Source organism: Haliaeetus leucocephalus, unplaced genomic scaffold (genome assembly GCF_000737465.1).
Source record: "Haliaeetus leucocephalus isolate CR32 unplaced genomic scaffold, Haliaeetus_leucocephalus-4.0 Scaffold587, whole genome shotgun sequence".
NCBI classification, from domain to species: domain Eukaryota; kingdom Metazoa; phylum Chordata; class Aves; order Accipitriformes; family Accipitridae; genus Haliaeetus; species Haliaeetus leucocephalus.
The window spans coordinates 5,320,711-5,342,287 of record NW_010973023.1 but is presented as its reverse complement, the minus strand read 5'-3'; the positions used below and the strand labels follow the sequence as shown (position 1 = coordinate 5,342,287).

At 40.1% G+C, this 21,577-nt stretch overlaps 1 protein-coding gene across 1 annotated transcript; it reads right to left on the bottom strand.

Moving 5' to 3' along the window:
• Positions 1-10,034: 10,034 nt before the first annotated feature.
• GALR1 (galanin receptor 1) lies at positions 10,035-21,527 on the bottom strand. Its single transcript, XM_010577942.1, has 3 exons — positions 20,824-21,527; positions 13,793-13,858; positions 10,035-10,376 (listed from the first exon to the last, which is right to left on the bottom strand). The coding sequence occupies exons 1-3, from the start codon at positions 21,523-21,525 to the stop codon at positions 10,059-10,061; spliced, it is 1,086 nt and encodes a 361-aa protein (XP_010576244.1). The 5' UTR covers positions 21,526-21,527; the 3' UTR covers positions 10,035-10,058.
• Between the last annotated feature and the right edge of the window lie 50 nt (positions 21,528-21,577).

Below are 21,577 nucleotides of genomic sequence, written 5' to 3'. Positions count from 1 at the left end.
TTACTTCTTTCTCTAACAATGGCAATCCATATGCCAGAGATTTCAATCGAATTTCTTAATCATCGTAAGATCTTTTCAGGATGTAGCCCACTTGTGGAGTTATTCTAGATACATCTTCAGATGATCACTTATAGACTGAATAACAGCTCAGTTTTGTGATTTTTTTTCTTCATATCTGCATAGGTCTCATACTACTAATTACAAAAATAAGAATGCTGATAGAACAAGGCCAGAAGGGACCATTGTGATCAGCAGGTCTAAATACTCTGCAACATAAGCTGCATTTTTTTTTCCTCATAGCAATGCTACCACCTAGTCCATATTTTGAGATTTAAATACATAAAATCTTTTGAGAAAGACCCAAACATGATTTGAAGCAAGACGAATACATCACATTTGTTCATGAAGTATTCAAGTGTTATTTATACCCATGGGTTATGAAAAGACTTCCACTTCATTTACAGATTTAACTGTTAAAGCTTAATTTCACTGTACTGGATCTTGCTAACTTAGCCACTCATTTAAGAATGGGATAGCAGCAGGTATTTCTCTGTCTGTATGGCTATAGAGCTATGTTGTAATTAAGCCACTTCTTAACCATATCCCTCTAAGCTGAATTGCTGAATTTTTCAGCTTGGGTGTTTGGGGATTTTTTGTGCAAAAGCCTCCCTGTTTGCAGCAGCACTTCCAGTGACACAACCCCAGGTACTGCCACATCCGGAATTCATGATTTCAGGTATTATGCAAGTCCCTTCAGTTACACAGAGTTGGAGGTTATGTTTAATTAAACTGACAATTTCAGAATGATAATTTTCCAGCATAATAATCAGTTCTTAAAGTTTCCCTCATGTTCTTCATTCCTAAATGTATGACATTTCATTTTACTGTATTAAAACTACCAGTTTGCTTGTGCTAAATCGTGAAATTCAATGTAAAGGAACACTGTCATGCCATCACCTCATCTATAAATGTCACATCTACAAGCCATCAGCTAGAATTTTGTATTTTCTTTCAAAATCTTAATGTTAAACGAAGTTGATAAATTTTCTACAGGTATTGCTAGAAACATCTGTGTAGCTCAGATGATTTATTACTAAAGGGTAGATTTAATTTTTCTCAGCAAATTTTAAATATGGTTAGATGTTTATGAGGGAATGGAATAACCATGCAATAGAAATGGTTCAAAGTTTTCCAGGGGGACAATGCTGCACTTAAGGAAATATTTCTATAAAATGAGACCTCAGTCTGCATCCAATAAATGTATCTGGCCAAGGTGCACCAATGTATCTACAAATGTCAAGTACATATGCATATACAAGTGATTGTTTAAGAACTGCGCAGTAAAATTGGTAGATTAGAGTGCACTTCATTTTAAATCCATGCTGTAGCATTCACTTTTGGTTTTAAAAGTACATTTCATTAGGTGTAGAATGGATCATATTCTGGTTTCATGCTCATCTAGCTATTTTTACTATATTGAAATAGCCATTGCTCAATGTTAATGCAAATCTACACACAAATATGCACCGATTTGACTGCCTCCTTCCAAAAGTGGAGCCACACACAGGCTTTCATAAAATAGGTTGGGATTTCACATCATTGCAAAACTTTGTTTCTTTTCGTATTCAAATACATGAATCTGGCTCTGTTTGTATGCCTCTTAAGCAATATGTAAATTACGGAGATTTAAATTGCACTTGAATAAGAAATATCAATGAATTCCATCAATTTCAGCTGACTTTTACCAGCCTGAATGAAAAGAGGACCATGCCCCCTGCACTTAAGTACTTGAAAATGAGAATGGTTTTTATGTTAAGTTTTCAAGAGGGTATTTTTAACCCATAATGACATCTAGCCATCAAACTCTATTGAGTTTTGTGTGCACTATTTTTTCTGGAAGTTTTCCCAAGGGCACTGATTGTTTTTAAGTATTATGTAAACATTTTGTAAGAAAAGCAGTTTCTGTTTCATATTATAGACACAAGCAGAGACAGAACAGACCTATTGAAAAAAATAACTTGAAAATTCCTGCAAAATACAGTATATATTAAAACAACTGCATGTTACTTTACATTCATTATACATTGAAACAAACACATAATTTTAATTTTCTGGTCTTCAACATTTGTACATGTACTGAATACATAACACTAACACAAGCTCTGTAAGCTAGAAGCTGTTCTTTTCTCTGCTTTTATTCTTTCCCAAAATACCACAAATATCATTAGGTTCAATGTGACACATTGTACTGTGAAGCAACCATGAAGATAACAATGTCTAAAATAATGCATTCACAACATAATTTTTTAAAAAGATCCCTCACCTTCCCTATAATGGGGGATTTAAAGTAAAATTTACTTCACTGCAACATTAAATGTACGAAGCTTAATGTTTATCTCTTGGAGATTGTGACATCATTTTTTAAAAATGAAGGTATAATAAATTATGAAAATAATAAAGTTAAGGTTTTAAGAAAGAGGTGCATGCATACAAAGTGAACATGAATATAAAGCTCAAAGGACCATAACTTAAAACATGTCATTAAAATGTCCTATCTGGCCAAAAAAATTAAATGGTTTTGAAAACATGATTTTTTCCAAGTTTAAATTTGGAAAAAGACTTCAGAAGAATTTGTAAATAATCAAGGATCCAATTAATTTCATCATACAAAATAATGAAAGAATATTAAGATTGCAGATGGGAACACTCAACTACAAAATTAAAGTTTGCTCCTTATACAGTCATAATCATTTTTTACATATAATTATTTCAGCCAGTTTGGTCATATCTTTGTAATCTATTATAGCATATGATTTTGTTACCTACCTTAGACATATGAAAAATATTAGGAAATTCTACATTTTTTGATACAAGATAGAAATTTTAGGCAATTCTAAATGTTTACATTATTATATAACATACATGTTTAGTACATACTTCTGACTGAAAACTGTGTAGTTTGATGACTGACTTAGAAGCGGCCATTAAACATTAGCTTCACTTTCAACTAAAATTATTACCTTCTTCTGAATTAGTTAAATGGGTGATACAATTACCTGTGAAGTTAGCACAGCTGAACATATAGGTGAGCAAGTCCCATCATTTTTCAAGGTGCTTGCACATGATGAACAGTATGTTGGTTAAGTGCGATTAATTTTTTTTTTTTTTTCATTTTGGCTATGGATCCTAAATCTATTTATGTATAGCAGTGCAGAGTGTGCATCTGGGTCAACACATATCTTGGAAATGTAATTTAGGCTTTATTAGTTGAAGAAGAGTACTGCTGTAATCTTTTGTATCATACCTCAAACACCTACCCACAAGCAGGCAGGGCCAACATTGCACGAAGAACCCTGGTGGAATCATTTCTTGACCTCTTTAAACATTAGCCTTTACAATTTCAAAGTTCCACTGAGGCAGTGTTTTAATGAGATTTCTGCATTTTTTTAAGGCAAAAGTGGTAAACCCCAGAAAATCTAACATATAAAATGCAAAATTGGCTAGAAACCTGCTGCAATGTCCTAGTACAACATCAGAAGATGGGCAGAACTGAGCCCCTTCACCATGGAGACGTGGCGGGATGGCTGCTATGACTGGGGTGTTGGAATGGAAGGATACAGGCTCTTTAGGAAGGACAAGCAGGGGAGAGGAGGAGGGGGTGTCACCTTCTATGTCAGTGACCAGTGCATGGAGCTCCGCCTGAGGATGGATGAGGAGCTGACCAAGGGCCTATGGGTCAGGATCAAAGGGAGGGCAGGGACAGGTGACATTATAGTGGGGGTCTGCTACAGGCCACTCGACCAGGAAGACCGAGTGGATGAGGCTCTCTATAGACAGATAGAAACAGCCTCATGTCCACAAGTCCTGGTCCTCATGGGGGATTTCAACTACCCTGATAGCTGTTGGAGGGACAACACGGCAGGGCATAAGCAACCCAGGAGGTTCCTGGAATGTGTTGAGGATAACTTCCTTCTCCAAGTGACGGAGGAGCCAATGAGGAGAGGTCCTATGCTGGACCTTGTTCTCACCAACAAGGAGGGGCTGGTGGGGAATGTGAAGCTCAAGGGCAGCCTTGGCTGCAGTGACCATGAAATGGTGGATTTCAAGATCCTTAGGGCAGTGAGGAAGGTGTACAGCAAGCTCACTACCTTGGACTTCAGGAGAGCAGACTTTGGCCTCTTCAGGGATCTGCTTGGTAGAGTATCATGGGATACAGCCCTGGAGGAAAGAGGGGCCCAAGAAAGCTGGTTAATATTCAAGGGTCACCTCCTCCAAGCTCAGAAGCGATGCAACCCGACAAAGAGGAAGTCAGGCAAAAACACCAGGAGGCCTGTGTGGATGAACAAGGAGCTCTTGGACAAACTCAAACGCTGAAAGGGAGCCTACAGAGGGTGGAAGCAAGGACAGGCAGCCTGGGAGGAATACAGGGAAGTTGTCTGAGCAGCCAGGGATCAGTTAGGAGAGCCAAAGCCCTGCCAGGGATGTCAAGGGCAACTAGAAAAGCTTCTATAGGTACATTGGTGATAAAAGGAAGACCAGAAAAAATGTGGGCCCTCTCTGGAAGGAAACAGGAGACCTGGTTACCCAGAACCTGCAGAAGACTGAGGTACTCAACAACTTTTGCCTCAATCTTCACCAGAAAGTGCTCCAGCCACACCGCCCAAGTCACAGAAGGCAAAGGCAAGGACTGGGAGAATGAAGAACCACCCACTGTAGGAGAAGATCAGGTTTGAGACCATCTAAGGAACCTGAAGGTGCACAAGTCCATGGGACCTGATGAGATGCATCCATGGGTCCTGAAGGAACTGGCGGATGAAGTGACTAAGCCACTATCCATCATATTTGAGAAGTCGTGGCAGTCCAGAGAAGTTCCCACTGACTGGAAAAGGGGAAACATAACCCCCAGTTTTAAAAAGGGAAAAAAAGAGGACCCAGGGAGCTACAGGCCAGTCAGTCTCACCTCTGTGCCCAGGAGGATCATGGAGCGAACCCTCCTGGAAACTATGCTAAGGCAAATGGAAAATAAGGAGGTGGTTGGAGACAGCCAACATGGCTTCATTAAGGGCAAATTGAGCCTGACAAATCTGGTGGCCTTTTATGACAGGGTTACAGTGTTGGTGGATAAGGGAAGAGCAACGGACATCATCTACCTGGACTTGTGCAAAATGTTTGACACTGTTGCGCACGACATCCTTGTCTCTGAATTGGAGAGACATGGATCTGGCGGATGGACCGCCCTGTAGATAAGGAATTGGCTGGATGGTCGCACTCAAAGACCGGCGGTCAACGGCTCGATGTCTGAGTGGGGACCAGTGTCGAGTGGCATTCCTCACGGGTCAGTATTGGGACCGGAGCTGTTTAGCGTCTTTGTCAGCAACACTGACAGTGGGATTGAGCGCACCCTTAGCAAGTTTGCCGACAACAGCAAGCTGTGTGGTGAGGTTGACATGCTTGGAGAGAAGGGATGCCATCCAGAGGGACCCTGACAGGCTTGAGAGGTGGGCCTGCGCACAACTCATGAAGTTCAACAAGGCCAAGTGCAAGGTCCTGCACATGGGTCAGAGCAATCCCAAGCACAAATACAGACTGGGCAATGAATGGATTGAGAGCAGCCCTGAGGAGAAGGACTTGGGGGTGTTGGTTGACAAGAAGCTCAACATGACCTGACAATGTATGTTTGCAGCCCAGAAAGCCAACCGTATCCTGGGCTGCATCAAAAGAAGTGTGACCAGCAGGTCGAGGGAGGGGATTCTCCCCCTCTACTCTGCTCTCATGAGACCCCACCTGGAGTACTGCATTCAGCTCTGGGGCCCCCAGCATAAGAAGGACATGGACCTGTTGGATTCAGTCCAGAGGGCCACGAAGATGATCAGAGGGCTGGAGGACCTCTCCTATGAGGACAAGCTGAAAGAATTGGGGTTGTTTGGCCTGGAGAAGAGAAGGCTCCAGGGAGACCTTGTAGCAGCCTTCCAGTACCTAAAGGGGGCCTACAGAAAAGCTGGAGAGGGACTTTTTACAAGGGCATATAGTGACAGGACAAGGGGTGATGGCTTTAAACTGAAAGAGGGTAGATTTAGATTAGATGTAAGGAAGAAGTTCTTCACTGGGAGGGTGGTGAGGCACTGGAACAGGCTGCCCAGAGAGGTTGTGGATGCCCCATCCCCGGAAGTGTTCAAGGCCAGGTTGGACGGGGCTTTGAGCAACCTGGTCTAGCGGAAGGTGTCCCTGCCCTGCCCTGTCCATGGGTTGGAACTAGATGATCTGTAAGGTCCCTTCCAACCCAAACCATTCTATGTTTCTATGATTCTTTCCAGAGCCTGCAAGAAAGGAGACCCTCTCACGTTAGCATGAAGTGCTGCGGAGATGCTACTTCTCCACAGGTCTTTCATCCAGTCTGTAGAGAAAACTATGAAAAGACAAGACTTCTACATTTCCCACTAAGACACAGTTTTAAGATGGACTGAACAACTACTACTTGATCTGATGGGATACACTAATTCTATCATCAATGTTGAAAGTGCATTGTATGTTTTAAACTTTGGGAGACACTTGTGAAGCAGCACAAAGAGGAAGCATTTTGGCAGTATACATACAACAAAATTTTAGGAAGTTTAAAAAAAACCTATGTGAGTAGCAGTTTCTGTTGGGATTCTCCAATTCTCTCAATTTATAAGAAATATAATTTAAAAGAAACTTAAATTTCTCTTAAATATTTGCTTAATTACACACACATATCTTGCTTTAGTTCAAGAAGAATTTGAGTAATCATTCCTGCTGCCTATTTTGTTTTGTACAGAACAATATTTTCAAATTCACACAACAGGGTGGAATTCAGTGGGATTATTTATCTTTCTATGAGTGGAAAATTCAGCCCTAGCCAGAGAAATTTTTTTTTTTTTTCTTTACTTTGTATACACTGAGATTAACCTTTCTGGTTAAAAGATGTAAAAAAGCATATTAGGCAAGTAAGTGAGGTGAAACTTTTGCTTTGCCCTCCACCAGAAACAATAATGTCTGCCAACAAGCTCAGAATTTGAAAGCAGACATTCAGTTGTAAGGGGTCATTAGCACCCATTCCCCAATTTCTTGCCCAAATTAGCCATTTTTGTGGCATGACAACTTCCTGCCCAACTGTACAGCTGCTCGGGGTTTAGACACAGTTTACGTTAACATTGCTTTTACGTTCACAACCTCCGTGTCACAGCTGAGTATGTCAAAGTCACGCTAGAGACAACGATCAACAAAAGCGTGTTTTAGGCAGGAAACTGAGCCTTGGAGCGTCAGCTGCTTCTTAAGGTTTCTCTGAATAGTGAGGTGGAAGTTTTACTGATCTCACCAGGAACCAGGTGTGGCCTTTCTTACTAGCTGTTACTGCAGTCCCGTCCCCGCCCCCCCCTTAAAATTTCAAACGGTTATAGTTCCATTGCTATCAAGCAAGTTTAAAATTATGTACAATTAAGAAAAAAAAGCCTTTTCCAGAGGAAACAATAAATTCAGCATGTTAACTTTATACAATTATATATTGACATTGTAATTTTTTATTCAAGGTAATAAAATAACAAGCAATTTTTTAAAAGGAAAAAATAGAATTTTCAAAGTTGTAGAATCTCCTAATATGTTATAAATTCAGCTGAAGTCTGACAGTGCTTTAATAATCTGAGTGGTCGATGAGGATCTGAAAACTCAAAGGAACTTACTGTTCTAGGCTGTGCTTCCTAGCTTCAATCCTAACCCAGAAAATGGTTTCCTGCACAGATAAACCCTTCTTCTCCAATTGAGGGGTTTTTTTCATATAGTTTGTGCTCCTAGCAATATCACCAAACTGTCTCTTATGAAAGAATGGGCACAAACACCATGCATACAATAGCATGTCTTCAATATTATTTTACTGATTCCAAGCAGACAATACTGACACATAAATGCAAACATTTTCATGTGAGCTAACCCTCCATAGTTGATGTTCCACCACTCTGAACTTTTTTCTTTAAAGCAAGTTTGTGGAGAAGGAGGAATCTGACAGAGCATCTGGCCAACACTATTTAGCATCTTCAAAGACCTAGATAAGGGTGCAGGACTCTCTCAGCAAGTTTGCACATGATACCAAACCCAGGGAAGTGGTAGATAAGCTGGAGAGCAGGGTTACCTTTCAGAAGGCCCTTGATAAGCCAGAAGAATGGAAGTAACAGCTATCAAATGCATGAAGTTCAACAAAGCCAAAAGCAAAGTCCCGAAACTTGGACTGGGACTCAGTGCAGTTCTGCAGAAAAGGACACGAGAGAATTTGTAAAGCAGAAATTAAATGTGAGTCAGCAGTGTACCCTTGCAGCAATAAATTACTGTAGTACTGGGCTGTATCAGCAAGAATCAGCCAACGGGTCAAGGGAAGCGATTTGTCTACTCAGTGCTCATGAGGCCACATCTGGAACACACTGTTCAGTTTTGAACATGCTGGTTCATGAGAGGGATGGATACGCTGGAGAAAGGCCAGTGGAAGGCCGCTAATTCGGCCAGAGAGCTGGAGCACAACAGATGAGGAGAGACGGGGAGTGATGCATTGTTTCAGAAGAGAAGGCTAGGGGGACATTTAATTGCCGTCTTAAATTACATGTTAGAGAGAAGACTTAAGTACACAGCAAAAGGACAGAAGGCAACGGTCACGAGCTACATCAAGGGAAATCCCAGCTGGGGATAAGAAAAAATAGAAAAAATATTTTAGTGAGGGTGATTAGGTACTGGCACAGGTTGCCGCAAGAAAACTGTTCAATTGCCATCCTTAGAAATTTTCAAAACTTGCCTAGACAAGGAACTGATCAAACTCTGAGGGTAGCCCTGCCTTGAGAGGATGTCCGGGGGTTCCTTCTACTTAATTTACTCTATGAGTCTATGGGTCATTAATAAAAAAGGTAAAAGCATATCTTGCTCCAGCTAACAATAATGTTCTCAAAGGACTGAGTGCCCTTCTGCTATTTCTTTAGTGGTTTACCACTTACAGACATATTAAGTACTTTTATAAAATTGCTGAAACTAATTATCTTATTTAAGAATTTGAAGAATTGGACCATTTAATTTATATATTTTGTATTGATTTAAATGCATCCTCCTGAATTTTTCCAATTTAGAGCTACATGGTATCAAGCCCTTCCTACAACTTTTAAGGGAATGCTATTTTTAAACGCTTAAGCATTGCCCAGAGTTACTTTATGGAACATAATATTTTAAAACATATGTATATATTGCACATTTAAAACTGTATCTCCATCTCAAAGTCTATAAAGTTAACAAAACATACACACACATGCACATGCAACACATGAAGAAAAGCTTCCCTCATAGACACAAATCCTCATTTTGGTACAACTACATACAGGCCATAAACAAAACCTTATAGACAAAAGCGTAGACAAAAGTTCTGTGTATACAGTAAGGCAAGCATATGAAGTGGAAAAACATCCATCATTACTCAGTATGTCACACTAAAAAGACAGATAAACGGGTAAAATTAGCATTTCCTCTCTAAAGCAATTGCCTCAAGTTGTACAAGGGTTATTTCAACTCCAAATCAGAGCCCATCTTTACTTTAAAAAGAGAGAAGGCATTGTCAAAACAATCTGAAGAGAGAACAAAAGTTTTCCTTTCTGAAATCATAGTAGTATGGTATTTATTTTCTGTAAGACAGAAAATTTAGCCATCTCTTCACTTCTATAGAGTAAGATGTCAAAAAGTTACTTGTCCATATCAACATTCACTTCTTGTATATTTGAACATTTACAAACCGTATGCTTAGCGAGTAAGAATACAGACATATCACCTCCAACATTTTTTTCTCAAGCATCTTTTAAAGGTCCAAGAGCTTCATTTGACAAAGCTATCTAAGATCCAAAGGATCAGGCCAGTTTTCTTTCATAAAGTTTCACAAACTTTTGCTACAATTGCAACTTCAGTACATTAAATACCAACTAGCTTTATCGAAATAAACCCAGGATAAAGCTCATTGTGCTTTGTTTTCTAGGTGTTTAGTTCACGCAAACGAAGAGCCAACATACAGGACTTCGAAAAGTTCACACGTGTGTACAGTTGGTAGATGGCGGTGTATCTATCCGACTTTTATTTTCCTTAGCATCATTCAGAGGTGACTCGTTACCTATCTGGCATTTGAAGACTTGTTTGTAGGCTTTCCTAAAATTTTCAGAGAGAAATGCGTATATAATTGGGTTCACAGAGGAATTGCTGTAAGCCAGGCAGTGTGCAGTGACTCTGAAGAGAAAGGAGGCTTGAGTCAGTGGGAAAACTCCAAATGCAGCCCAGAGATGAATCACGTGATGCGGCAGCCAGGAGATGCCAAAAACCACTACCACCACCAACACAGTCTGTGCTGTCTGAGACAGGGAAAGGAAAACACAGATGTCTGGTGAGCACTTGAAGAATAAGTTTTAAACCTGCTTCAAAACCATTATTTGGGGGGGAAAAAGGTATACTGAGAGAGATCACACTTTGGAATATTTATTACTGATTTTACTCCATTACCTATATGGGCTTTATTTTGCATAGTGAACTACTGCAAGGAGAACTTTAGCCTTGAAAATACCACAGTAAAAGGCAAATGTATGACTCTCCTCGAAGGTAAAAATGATGTTCCGGATTCCCTACACAAAAGCCTAGCCTTTTCTGAGGCGGACATAAGCTTGATGTAAAATAATGATAACACGGGCCTTTGGGAAATCTCATCCAGATCTAATGACCTGTATTTTATGGATTGCTGACAAAATTTCAAGAAAGATCTATTATACATGAAGGCAGCTAGTGGAAGAGCTTAGAGCAGTCAGACAAAAACTTTGCTCCAGTGTCTACAAAAGGAGCAGGGGCTTTTTTGAAAGTCTCTCCTTTAACGTAAAATTCCCACAGGGGGAGTCATACAACAACGTTCTGGGATACAACTAGGGAAAAAAAGAGAAAAGTAAGGAGCTTGAAATTTCCGGTGATTGCGCATTGTCAAAACCAGCCTGGAAATCAAAGCTCACCACCAAATACTGAATTCAGAAAAATGGAACACAAAATATCCTCAGTGCTGTCTCCTGACTCCACTTCTGTTATTTATGAGAGGAAGGGCCATCAAGTTGATTAGATCCATCCAGACAGCCACAGTATCAGTCAGTACAGACCTTTCAGGCGCTGAAGGTATTCTCCCAGGGCACAGGGGAGTTTGACTGCCAATGTTTTCTTTAGCTTCCACTTCAGAAACAGCAGTTAGTGCTTCGCAGTTGCTCAACTAGTATCTACTCCTCTAACAACTACCTCTTTCAACTAAATCATTCTCCCAATAAAAGCCTAATATTAATTCCAAAGCATATTATGTTATGGACCATTATAATTACTATATTAACACTTCACAACATAATTTTTCACATAACTTAGGCTCTTCTTCACAGGCAAAACTAACCCAGTGGCCACAGAGTGATAAATACTGCAGCACAGAGAATATCTAGACTTTTTGCTAGCTTATTGAACTTGGTCTATACTTCTTGAATTGATTAATGCTCAGTAATAATTCAGACTGACCTACCTAATCACAATGTGATTTAACTTATAGAAACTTACAGAAGAAAAAAGTTTGATTTCTGCGGCAACGGGCCAAAATAACTTATGACAGATACTGTTGTTGGTTAGAAAAATCTCACAACAGAAACCAAAGTACATTATATCTGTAGTACGTATAATTTGTTTAGTGTCAAGGATTGATCTGTTTTCACACACAGTTCCTCTATTTAGCCCTGTGGAGTTTTTGCCACTAACAAATAGCCACACAAATATTTTCTCTTTCAGGTCTCATCAGGAGAATATGTACTAACAAGGAAGTACAAATTAAGAGCAGTTCATTCTCCAATTCCTTCAAGGTGTTAACATTCCAACTGAAAACAGATTGTCTGGATACCACATGCACAATTACTTCAAAAGAAGTATATTACTTCAGTTTGTTCAAATTCTAAAAAAAAAAACCACCAGGAAAATCACTGACTTTCAGTGGACCGTACACATGCACCTGAAAGCAGAGGTTGACACCGTGTCTCTTGTAACTATTTTACTTCAGGTATTTCATATCTGCAGAATAAGTAATTTTGCATTAGGAAACCTCACAACATCTGTTTTATCCCATTATTCCTCCCAAGCCTAACTTCAGAGTTTACCTTTCCAAAATCACCACTACGCCTTGCAACCAAGGTAACACTAAAGGGCAGCTCTTGTTTACCTAATGGGAGCTTGCTTAGGGTTTCTCATTAGCAAATAAAACCCACCTGAAATACATGATGTTAATATTGATGCTTTGTGACCAAAAAGCATGAAAAATAACATTTAGGCACAATCATATTTTTCATTAACTTTTTTCCACACGTATAGCAAATTAATTCTAAGATTCTACTACTGAAATTTTCATAAAGGTTTGAATAAAGCTAGAAATGTATAATTAAGCCTGAAATGCATTCTTAACAAAACAGTAGAAGGAAAAAAAGAAAGATACAGTAACCAGAGAGAGACAGGACACTAGTGAAAAGAGTTGCTTTGAAAAACACGAATGAGGCCTTAGGATCAGAAACTTATTTTCTAAGGCAAAAATAAGTTTTGTGCTGCTTCCTCCCCCCGCCTTTGGTTACTGAACCCTGATACATCCAAGCAGTCTTGGGCCTATCTGTAATGCTTTTCCCTGAAGCTATGAAAGCCAGTTCCTAGCCAGATCTGGTTTTTAGTTGCAATTTTTAAGTGTTAATATTTAGAGGAAATGCACAGATATTTCAATTTGAGAATAATTTAGATGAGAGTAGGGATGGTCTTTGAAAAATACACCTTTAGCCTTGATGACATTAAGTGCAAAAGTATATATGTTAAGTATTTTACGGAATCAGGGTCGTAATGCTTTTAATTCGAGGAATTAAAATCTATTGAATAGGATATTTTTCAAAAAAATAGAGAATGCGTAAATAAGAGATAACTTATTGCCTGTTGAGCCCATGTATATCTCATTTACACTGCAGACAGTCTGCATGCCCATATGGTAATTGTGATCAGATCAAATGAAGAGCTATAGCCTAAGGGTTTTTCCTAACTCCACATTCATAAACTGAGAAGTTAGTCAAATGATTACTGTGGTCAAATCTGCTCAAAAATCAGAACCATATTATATTAACTGACAAATTCAATATATAAACACATCTTTGAAATATTGTTCTAAATCTCAAAGCTTATATTCTGCTTTAAAGACCTTTCACGATTCTACTTGTAATCAGTATACAACTTAAGTCTTGAACATAAGAGAAAAAAACTTTTTGTGGAAAATCAATAGAAGAATTGCAGAATCATTAAGACTCCTATCAGTAAGCACAATAAACCTCACTTTAAAGTCTTATCATATAACCTAGGAATTCTTCATAAAACATTAAAAAATTCAGCTAGTTAAAAAAAAAACAAAAACAGATTTACAAGTTAGGGAAAAATGCCTGTGAAGCAAAAAACCCCATTTAATATTAGAGACAGGTTATGTCTCCATGTCTACATTTCAGATGCTCTGAAGTTCAAAATATGGGGATCTCAGGTTATGGCTTAATGCACTGCGGTGGAAAACTTGGATCAGAAAAGATTCCAATCCTGCTAAGTTCAGAGAGACACTGAATACATCATTAAATACTTCATTTCAATTTCTTCTCTCCATTACATCTTTGGCAACAAGCAATATAATACCAAATTAGCTTAGCCATAAAACTAAAATATAGACAAATACATATGGTTAATGAAAGCAACCTACCTTTTTCTTGGATGCTTCTGACTTCTTTGACATGTTTCTCAACTTCTTATGCAGATGATTAAGAACCTGAAAAGATTAATTTGCACCTTGTATTTCACCATTTTCTAAAATTTGAACCCATATATTTGAGACTATGCTCTCCAGTACTGCATGAGTTGCTTACAAACATTACGGATGCAATTTACACATTTCAAAAGTGCACAGTATAAAATCCAAAGGATTTTTCATCTGTGTAAATCAACAAATATGAAGCAGACCACAACTGAATTCTTACATAAAATTTCAGATGTATTACATAACAAATACATATTAGAAATGAACAAGGCAACAAATGGAAACCTATCATGCATCTAGAATTAGCAATCATTCTTCTTCCATAAAAATCTCAATGCTTGTTAATTTAGAATGACCTTTACTGCATGTAACATAAAAAGTGTGTGTTTTGAGTCAGAGCTTTTCTGAGTCACCTGCATAATTTGCTTTCTTCAGATGGATGTTTGGTTAATATAATCAGGATGCTGGCGCTATTTGATCCTTGAAAGAAGCTTAGGCTTTCAAAAATAATTTATACTAAAACGTATCTCACATGAGGCATGACCTTTATCAACAGTTTGATGATACTTGTCATGTACATTTCATAAGTAACTTTTTAAAATACATCTCAAAAAGGCTCATCATCCAAGAGCAGGGTCCAAATTTTAACATAATGATTTACACATAAGATTTTTGGATAGTGGATGCGTAGAGGTGCATGCCCTACTTTATCTGCAGTCATTTTTAACTGAATCTAACATATTCATATAGCATGATTTGTAGGCATGGAGGGCAGGGAATATGCTCTTCAGCTGAATGTGTTTAACAAGTTGTAAACCATACAGAATTAAAAAAAGGAGGTGCTTAATTAAATTCAAGGGTTTAATTAAAATATGGTAAGAGGAATTTTTTAGAGATTGTCAGATTTAGAGCTCAGTTATGATGATGACAATGTTAGGTTGCACTTTACAGAGCTCTAAGATGAACTGGGAACAATTTAATAGGTAAGATCATCCAGCATTAAAAGGGTTTTTTTAAGGAATATAATACTAAATTTTAGGGCTTATAAGGATACTTCTTGAGGGGAGAAAAGGGTATAAATTCAAATTCTCTTATACAATCTAGGGATGTTTTCTCTGTTTTCTTTGGGATGCACAGCTAACCACTACCAGGACAGACACCAGACAAGATGACCTATAGACTTGATCCCACTTTGGCGAAGTTAGAAACATACATAACGAATTAAAAGGAATAAGATGGTATTTGTGAATAACCATAGCTCATCAGTGGGTTCCACTTTGTAAGTATCTGCTCTTAGCTACTAGTGAACCACAACCAACTATAAAACCAAAAATTACTTGTAACCACTTAACATTGGAAGTGTAGTTCATTTGTGCTTATCTGTGCACCAACATGTTTGTGCGTGAACGGCTCAGTGCTGCATGCATTCCCTATTCTGAAAGATTAGTCAGGCTGCTACCAAGGTTAACCTGAGCTCTGCAAAGGCAGGAGAAAAACAAATGGGTTTTGTCTGAGAAGGTCCCGTTTTGGCTTCAGCCCTTCTTCTCCAGGAAGAAGCAGACCAGAAGGAAAGGACAGAAGAGCCCCTGAGGTCGAGCAGAAGACCAGTTTGATGACCCTCTGGCTCACACACTCTTTATTCACTGTGTACAAAACAAGTGTATTGCTTAGTCCATGGGTGAAAAATGTAAAACCAAAAAAGAGCATGGGAGAAATACAGTGAAGTTCACTTCCCATCACTCTGCTACCCAGAGACTGTACAGTACTGTGATTTTCCCTCAGCCCCAAACCAAAGTCAGATAAACTCTTCCCAGAAATCAAATGCAAAATCTTCTTTTAAAGTTACAAACATTTTTTTCTGAAATTTTTAGCACAAATTTTTGCATTGTATCTCTCTCCAGTCCAAAGAAAATGCAGTAGACAGAACTGTGAAACTGGATATTTGGGGGGGGGGCTGAGAGGGTGAGGGGGGGTGGAGGGTTTTATCGAAGATTTAGATTATAACCTTCCAATGAATGCTTCTCAACTTCCCCTCTTTCAGGTCATATACGTACTTCACAAAATAAGTCTCTGCAGTGAAAATGTGCTGGCTCTACGTGGTAGTGTACCAGATGGTATGCAAACCAGCAGCAAGAGAAATAGGCAGAATTTAATTACCTATCAACAGCAGTGGAACAGCACTCAGAGACCTACGCAGAACACCATGGAGGGATATTAAGAGCCATGTTTATGCACAAACACTACAAGGCAATTCAAAGACATCTCTCCTCACTGCCCTGTTCAAATTATCTCTTCTCTGGGCCAATGAATAATCAATTGTTCTTCTAACAGCCACTGTCACTTCACCTGAATGAATAATAATTCTACATGTGCCTCTTAATTTATCTTAGGTTATTTCTGTAAAGAAAGTATTTCAAAATGTCCACTGATATATTTGCACGTGCATTTTTAACTCATGGAATGAAATACCCACCTTTCTAAAAAATAGGTCACAACCTGTTCTCATAAGGTCTTACATTTTTAAAAAATTCAGCTCTGTGGAAAAATTAACTCTTTACATGGAACTTTTCTAACTCCAGCTTTCATGTACCTGTCGATCAAAGATCTTATCTGGCTCTCAGGGAAGAAATAGCTTTCCTGTTTTCTGGAGATGAGGGTGGGGTGCTGTGGGAAGAAAGTTATGTTGTTGTGAAAGAGGGTGTCAAGGAGACTTGTAGGATCATAGAAGTATAAGAAGTTCCAGTCTGCTCCAAACTGTACTACCACGACTACCGCTGGTGGCATTTGGGAGGCCCTGGATTTTGCCTACAGAATATCCTTTTTTTGTTTGTTTGTTTTATTTTGTTTCCCCAGTTGTTTCAGGGACTGCATTCAAGATGGTTTGAGAGCCCAGGCTGAGGGACTATAACCAAATAGAGAAAGGGGGTTTTCCTATAAGCAAGAGAGAGAAAAATAGCTTAAACTGTCTCTGCCTATTCACACAAGTCTACCAAACAGTGTAAAAGTTTAAAGTCTACACTGTTGCAGAGCATATTTCCTGCCTGGCTGTATATCATCCTTCCACTGACTACACCTTCATTATCAGCCATTGAAAATCATGCAGCAGGAACACCTGCCCAAGGTCATTATCTAATAAGAATGAACTGCTTGTTTAACAGAGTCATAATGTGAGCATTACATTCTGAACCATATTTTATAGTATGAACCTGATTTAAATTCGAGTGCCATTGCCCGCAATCCATTTTTTAAAGTAATGCTGCTGCTTCTATTGTCATAACAGATCCTTCACCCTCTTTCGTTTAATAGTGTGTTGCTAATGTGTCATAGCCTTTATTTTTTCTTTTGAGTGTAGTTTAATAAAGTTTTCCCTTGCTGGTCAGCAAAATTTAAGATATAATATCTTAAGCCAAGAACCATATGAGCTTGTGTTTTATGTTGAGGCTCTTACTTTTAACAAAGTCTTTAAATCACACATGACTTCCATGAATTCAGAATGTTTAGAATGATAGATAATAATGGAAACTTTCTTAAGGCAAGAAATATTTTTTTTTAAAAAAAGCTTTTAACATTATAACATCTATAAAAGGAAAAATTTGCCAATGATTTTAGGTGTCCAGCCTACAGGTTTGATCGAAGGAGCTCTGACTTGCAAGGACTGAATCCTCATTAACTGGGTACTCAAAAGCAGAGGCACCTAAAATCAGCTGTCACATTGCACTACCCTGGCAGATGTCAATTTTTAGAAGCTCCCTAGGAATCATTTATCACTTTGCCCTTTAAGAACATACTAGTGAGCAAACATTGTGGCAGTGTTACAAAACACATACAAAAAGTCAGCATTAAAAAAATATGGCAAGTAATACAATAAGCGGTAAAAAAATAAGAATACAGGCTGTCTACTTGTACGCAGTGCTGTAACTCAACTAATAACTATCTAATCACTGTCCCTCTGGTTGGAGTAGTAAGCTCCTTTCAAGAGTAGTTCTGTGAGCCAACAAAAGCTGGTTTCCTGTGGATTTGTGGTTTCTTGACTGTGTGTTCCCCAAAAGATGTGTGTTCCCAAAAAGATGTGTCTCCTCCATGAGTAGACGCTACATAAGACCTCTTCCCCCTGTGGCTTGTCTGATGTATAACAGCTGAGTGCAGACTGGCTCTCCTTAAAGGAGAGAGGATGACAGAGATTCTACACGTTCTTCCTTGACTCCTGTTTTCACAAAACCAGGGAAATATAATTGCTCCTGATATTTTCACTCCTTTATCAAATTTGGTTGAAATTGAACAAAAGTTATTTGTGGGAGAGAGGAAACAGGTAGCTCTTCACACATGACACAGACCACAATCTCATAAATCCCTGCCTTGAGAACACATCACGTGAGATTTCCAGTTCTGATTTTGTGGGAGGACACTGTTTTCAAATACCTCACGTTATTTCAGCACTTCCATAAGTTGTAACAGTATTGCTATCCACTGGGGAAAATACAAATCTCTCCTAACATATTTAAGAGAGTGAGAGAGAGAAAGAACCCGGCTCCCTATTAGAGTGCCTAAAAAATGAGATGTTCAAAACCGAAAGTTCAGTTGCAATTTGCTTATAAAAAAAACCAGACTGCCTTAAAGGAGTCTAGAAAAGGCAATATATTCAAATAGAGAAATGAGTCTCCTTTGTCTTAATATACTGTATCAGAAGATTGCATTATTTAGCTGACCCGCAGTTCATGAAAACCAGTGAAGTCCGTAAGAAATGAATGCATTTAGTTTTGTAATACTTCTGAGGCTATTACACAGCAGCAATCCTCTAACTCTGCGTGCATTCAGAAGCCAAAAAACTTGTAACTTCATAGTACTTTAGTGACATTGATAACAGCTCGCAGTGACCACTTTGCTTGAGACCTGTGAGAGTAGCAATGGCTTTGACAAATCTAAAGCTCCAGCTCTGATTTTCAACTACTATCACCCTTCATTTCTCCCTCACCCTGCCCCACGTGCCAAAATATTGCAGTTGGAGATTTGCCAGTGGCTCGTAATGAGGGCAGGAATGAGCTTTTAGGCTGCAGGGTACAAATACCTCCAATGGCCTTGTACAAGTCACAGCATTTTTCAGCTTCATTGACACTGATGGGAATACCAGGTACCTCCTAGGTATCTCCTAAAACTCATCCCTTCAGGTTGGATCTTCCAGCCTGACACCATGGCAAGCAGGACCACACACACAGGCTCAAAACACATCACCAAGCAAGGGTGAGATCCTAGGCTGGCAATAATTTAAGCACAAGATGTTAGGTGTAACTTCGAGTAGCCTTGCTTTTATGAACTTGTTCTGGACATGCCTTTCACATAGGGTTGCTTTGTTGGTTTGGGTTTTTTTGTGCTTTTTTTTTTAACTACATATTCATACTAATATTGAGAGATCTACTTCTGTAGTGGTGCTTTGTAACAATGTGGTGCGTTGTATTTACTATGCTTATACTTTGTTTAAGCATATTTCCCCCTTTTTCCCCCCTACACTATGCAGGACTGTGGTAATTTTGAAGGACTTGTTTTCAGTCTTTTCTCATATAATCAGACTTTGAAGGCTGGTACTTTACACTGAAACTGAAGATGCTTTGGCTTTGAAAAATATAAGAATTCTTAATAGCTGAAAAGCTCCCTCCGCACACATTCTGTAACATTGTCCCTGAAATATGTAATATTTTCTTAAAACTCTGATGATCTATGGCTGCCGCAAGTTTCACACAGCTCCGTCATATTCACCACTGTAGATGAAACACTGGTGTATTCACCCAGGGAAAACAGAACTCAGTTTATGTATGAAAATATGTATTTCTTCACCTTTTGCCAGGTCAGACTTGTTTCATTACAAACAGTAATTTAGAAATGTTATCCTTTGAGTTCTACGTAAGTTGGTTTTAGCAGAGTTGAATGCCATTCTAGCCTTAATTTGCACATCACAATTAAGTTGCTGTAAAATGCATACAAAACTGAACAGAACATAAAATTATTTGTTCAAATTAAATACTTTAATTACATCTATTGAACTTGCCAATTAAAGAACTGACTTCTCAACACTTGAAGCAGTCCTTATATGCAAGAGCAGACCTATCATCTCAAATGTTAATTACTGCCTAAGGAGAAATCCTGCTACTGAAGGTTGCTGGCACAGAAACAGGAGGATCTCTGCCTAACTCAGCAGGTAGCAGCCGGTGCTCCAGATCCTGTCCAGCAGCAAACAGTGGACCCTACGCCAAAGGCCGCAATTAATATTCACAGAAAAATGCGACAGTTTGCCTGGGCAGAAAAGTCCTTAAATGCACTTATTCAGGCACCCTTACTTATTGCTTTTTCCTCCCTGGGTCCTCATGCACTGCTCCCTAGCACCACCTGCCCTTGCTGGAGTCGGAGGTAAATCTCTCATAACCGGGGCAAGAGAGGGCTCACAGGGACCAGGCAGCGTGATGCACTGGTTTTGCTCTTAACACGTTAACTGCATCAGACCAAATGGCCGGGTTTGTGTCATTTGTAAGTGCACTGCATTTTAAAGAACTGCAATTCTTTGCCTGAAGCCTGACCAACTTGTTGCTTTGTTGTACTTCATTTGAGTTAAACTCCTCATACGGCACTGCAAGAAAATAGGATAGTTGTGCTGACAGAGAAAGCAGCAGAGCACTGGGGCTTCTTATCACTTTGCAACAAGGAAATCTGGCAGAGGGACCCCAGTAACTGCCAGACCCCCCCCACCCTGTGCAATCCCTGTCCTGACCTGTCTGTGTCACACACACACACGTGCCCCCCAGCCATCCCTCGGCTATAACACCGGCCCTCTCCCTTTGGGCCACAAACTCACCCCTGCCCCGTGTCCTCCCGACGGTGCCACGTCCCTCCACATGCCCACAGACGGCCCCACAGCTCGTGGACACCTGCCACCATCGCGTCCCCCCATCCCTCTTACATACCCTTCCCCACTACCCGCTTTGCCCCACCTTGGCATAGCAGAAGGAGATGAGCAGCAGCGGGAGCAGATATCCGAAGACGAATGTGCAAACCACGTAGACCTTCTTGTGGCGCGGGTTGGGCCAGTGCTCCCAGCAAAAGGTCTGGTTGCTGGCCTCGCGGTGGAAGAGGTGCTGGTGGTGAGCCACAGGGGAGGCCATGGCGAAGGAGAGCGCCCAGATGAGCCCCACGCCCAGCAGCGCGTTGCGGGAAACGCGCAAGGCCGAGGAGCGTCGGGAGTGGACGATGGCCACGTAGCGGTCCACGGACATGGCCGAGAGCGTGAAGATGCTCACCAGCATGGAGACGGTGAAGAAGTAGTGGATGAACTTGCAGATGAAGGCGCCCAGCACCCAGGTGGGGAGCACGTAGACCGTGGACTGGAAGGGGATGCAGAAGAGCAGGTAGGCCAAGTCGGCGATGCTCAGGTTGAGGATGAAGATGTTGGTGGTGCTGCGGTGCTTGCCTGGCTTGCTCCTCGCCAGCACCGTGATCACCAGCGAGTTGCCCAGCACCCCCAGGGTGAAGATCAAGCCGAAGACCACCAAGGTGATGAAGTTCTCGATGCCGATGCCGAAGAGGGGCTTCCCCTCCGCCACCGGCAACCCGGAGAGGTTGAACTCCCCGCGGGGCGACTCTACCCCAGCTCGGGACCGGTTGAGGGGTACCACCGTGGACTCCCACGCCTCCATCCTCCCCCTTCCCCGCAGGCTGAAGTTCCCGCGGGTGGAAAACGGAGACCGC

Excerpts from the sequence above, each read along its gene's own strand:
- GALR1 (XM_010577942.1), bottom strand. The coding sequence starts at position 21,525 with ATGGAGGCGTGGGAGTCCACGGTGGTACCCCTCAACCGGTCCCGAGCT. Across the intron at positions 13,859-20,823 it reads TCTCCTTCTGCTATGCCAAG|GTTCTTAATCATCTGCATAA; the intron begins GTGGGGCAAAGC and ends TAATCTTTTCAG. Across the intron at positions 10,377-13,792 it reads CAGAAGCATCCAAGAAAAAG|ACAGCACAGACTGTGTTGGT; the intron begins GTAGGTTGCTTT and ends TCCCTGTCTCAG.